This window comes from Malurus melanocephalus, unplaced genomic scaffold, assembly GCF_030028575.1.
Source record: "Malurus melanocephalus ecotype Western Australia unplaced genomic scaffold, MMel_1.1 scaffold_1803, whole genome shotgun sequence".
In the NCBI taxonomy this organism is placed as follows: Eukaryota; Metazoa; Chordata; class Aves; order Passeriformes; family Maluridae; genus Malurus; species Malurus melanocephalus.
This window is the reverse complement of record NW_026625035.1, coordinates 13,517-16,821: the sequence shown is the minus strand read 5'-3', so window position 1 is coordinate 16,821 and position 3,305 is coordinate 13,517. Positions and strand designations below refer to the sequence as shown.

The 3,305-nt window shown below is 48.9% G+C and overlaps 1 protein-coding gene across 1 annotated transcript in view; it reads right to left on the bottom strand.

The window, feature by feature from the left end:
* Positions 1-922: 922 nt before the first annotated feature.
* The window catches only part of SHARPIN (SHANK associated RH domain interactor), a 7,520-nt gene continuing 5,137 nt past the window's right edge, over positions 923-3,305 (bottom strand). Inside the window, exons 3-4 of the mRNA XM_057388333.1 lie at positions 2,615-2,756; positions 923-947 (exon numbers count right to left, since the gene is read on the bottom strand). Coding sequence (XP_057244316.1) covers positions 923-947; positions 2,615-2,756 — 167 coding nt within the window. The remainder of the gene's footprint in view (positions 948-2,614; positions 2,757-3,305) is intronic.

The window sequence follows — 3,305 nt, the reverse complement described above, 5'->3', positions numbered from 1 at the left end:
ATATGGGATATGGGATAGAGAATTGAGATATGGGATATGGAATATGGGGTATGGGATATGGGATTGGGATATGGGATATGGGGTACAGAATACAGAATATGGGATAGAGGATTGGGATCTGGGACTGGGATATGGGATTGGAATATGGATATGGAATATGGAATATGGGATATGGATATGGATATGGATATGGGATATGGATATGGGATACGGGATATGGGATTGGGATATGGGATATGGATATGAGATATGGGATATGGATATGGATATGGATATGGGGTATGGAGTATGGGATATGGCATATGGATATGGGATATGGATATGGGATATGGGATATGGGATATGGGATAGAGGATTGGGATATGGGATATGGGGTGTGGTATGGGGTATGGTATATGGGATTGGGGTATGGGATACAGAATACGGGATATGGGATTGGGATATAGGATTGGGATACGGCATACGGGATATAGGATATGGGATTGAGGTATGAGATTGGGGTATGGGATACAGAATACAGAATATGGGATAAGGGGATTGGGATATGGGATATGGGATATGGATATGGGATATGTGATATGGGGTATGGGGTATGGGATATGGGATATGGATATGGGGTATGGGATATGGATATGGAATATGGGATATGGGATATGGATATGGGATATGGGATTGGGATATGGGATATGGGATTGGGATATGGGATATGGGATTGGGATATGGGATAGGCGATAGGCGATAGGGGATAGGGGATATGGGATTTCAGATATGGTATATAGGATAGGGGATAGGGGATATGGCATGCTGGGAACAACACGGAAACACCGGGATTTAGGGTATGGGGTATGACATGTTGAAAACAATGGGAAATAATGGGATTTGGGATAYGTTGTACYGGGAATAACRGGAAAATGCTGGGATATTATCYGGATATGGGATATGGCATGCTGGGAGTGACAGGGACAATGGTGGGATAATGGGATACAGCGTGTTGGGAACAATGGGAAATAATGGGATACTGGGATATGGGATATGGTATGCTGGGAACATTGGGAAATAATAGGATTTGGGATATCGTATATGGAATATAGAATACGAGACAAGGCATGTTGGGAACAGTGGGAAATAATGGAATTTGGGATATGATATATGAGACATAGAATATGAGATAAGCCATGCTGGGAACATTGGGAAATAATGGGATTTGGGATATGGCATGATGGGAATTAAAAAAATAATGGGATATGGGATATGGCATGTTGGGAATAAAAGAATAATGGGATATGGGTAATGGCATGTTGGGAATAAAAAAATAATGGGATATGGGATATGGCATGTTGGGAATAAAAAAATAATGGGATATGGGAAATGGGAATAAAAAAAATAATGGGATATGAGATACAGCATGATAGGAATAAAAAGAAATAAAGGGATATGGGAATATGGGGTATGATATATGGGATTTGGCATGCTGAAACTAAAAAAATAATGGGATACGGAATACAATATGTGGGATATAAAATATGGCATGCTGGAAATTAAAAAAAATAATGGGATATGGGATATAATATACGCAAACAACAAGGATACATCAGGATAACATTGGGGCATGGAACAGAGGAGAGAAAGGGAGGGAGGAGAGCAGGAGGAGGAGGAGGAGGGAGGAAGGAAAGGGAAGGAGGAGGAAAAGGAGGTGGGGGAAGGAAGGAGAAGGAAGAGAAGGAGAAAGGAGGAGGAAGAGGAAAAAGAAGGAAAAGAAGGGAAAGGAGGAAAAAGAAGAAAGGAGGAGAAAAGGAAAAGGAAAGAAGGAAGCAGAAGGGAGGGAGTGGGCTGGGGAGGAAGAGGGGGAGGAAGGAGGGAAGAGGAGGAAGGCAGAGGATGAGGATGAGGAAGGAGGCAGAGGAAGGCAGAGGATGAGGAAGGAGGCAGAGGAAGGCAGAGGATGAGGAAGGCAAGCAGCGGATGATGAAGGGCACAGGAAGGAGCAGAAGGGAGGGGCAGAGGATGATGAAAGAGGATGAGGGAGGATGACGAAGGCAGAGGGTGATGAAGGAGGATGATGAAGGAGGATGAAGGAGGAGGATGAATGAGGATGATGAAGGCAGAGGAAGGTAGAGGATGATGAATGAGGATGATGAAGGCAGAGGCAGAGGATGATGAAGGCAGAGGAAGGCAGAGGAGGATGATGAAGGATGAGGATGATGAAGGCAGAGAATGATGAAGGAGTATGAAGGAGGATGATGAAGGAGGATGATGAAGGCAGAGGAAGGCAGAGGATGATGAAGGAGGATGATGAAGGAGGAGAATGATGGAGGATGATGAAGGATTACGAAGGAGGATGATGAAGGCAGAGGAAGGCAGAGGATGATGATGAAGGATGATGAAGGATGATGATGATGGAGGATGATGGATGATGAAGGATGATGATGAAGGATGATGATGATGATGAAGGCAGAGGATGATGATGGAGGATGAAGGAGGATGATGGATGATGAAGGATGATGATGAAGGATGATGAAGGATGATGAAGGCAGAGGATGATGATGGAGGATGAAGGAGGATGAAGGAGGATGATGATGATGAAGGGTGATGAAGGCAGACCCCGTTCCCGTACCTGATCTCGGCCCCGGGCTCGCCGCTCTCCTTTGGGCGCACGCTCAGCTCCGCGTGCTGCCGGGCCAGCGCCACCGCGCTCTGCGCCGCCACCGCCTCGTCCCCAAACGCGATGGCCTCGGCCAGCTGCAGGGCCAGCTCCTCTGGGGACAATGGGGACACAGGGACAATGGGGACACGGGGACACTGGGACAGGGGGGTGATACCCGCAGAGCCCAGAGCAGGACTGGGGACATGGGGACACCGGGGACATGGGGACAATGGGGACACGGGGATGGCACCCACAGAGCCCAGACTGGAAATATGGGGACACCGGGGACACGGGGACACCAGGGACGGGGACATGGGGATGGCACCCACAGAGCCCAGAGCGGGAATGGGGACATGGAGACACTGGGACATGGGGGACATGGGGACACAGGGACACAGGGACATGGGGACATGGGAGTGGCACCCACAGAGCCCAGAGCGGGAATGGGGACACGGGACATGGGGACAGGGGGACACGGGAACAGGGGGACATGGGGACATGGCGATACCGGGGATATGGGGACATGGGGACATGGGGATGGCACCCACAGAGCCCAGAGCGGGAATGGGGACACGGGGACACTGGGGACATGGGGACACAGGGATATGGGGATACCGGGGACATGGAGACACGGGGATGGCACCCACAGAGCCTGGAGCAC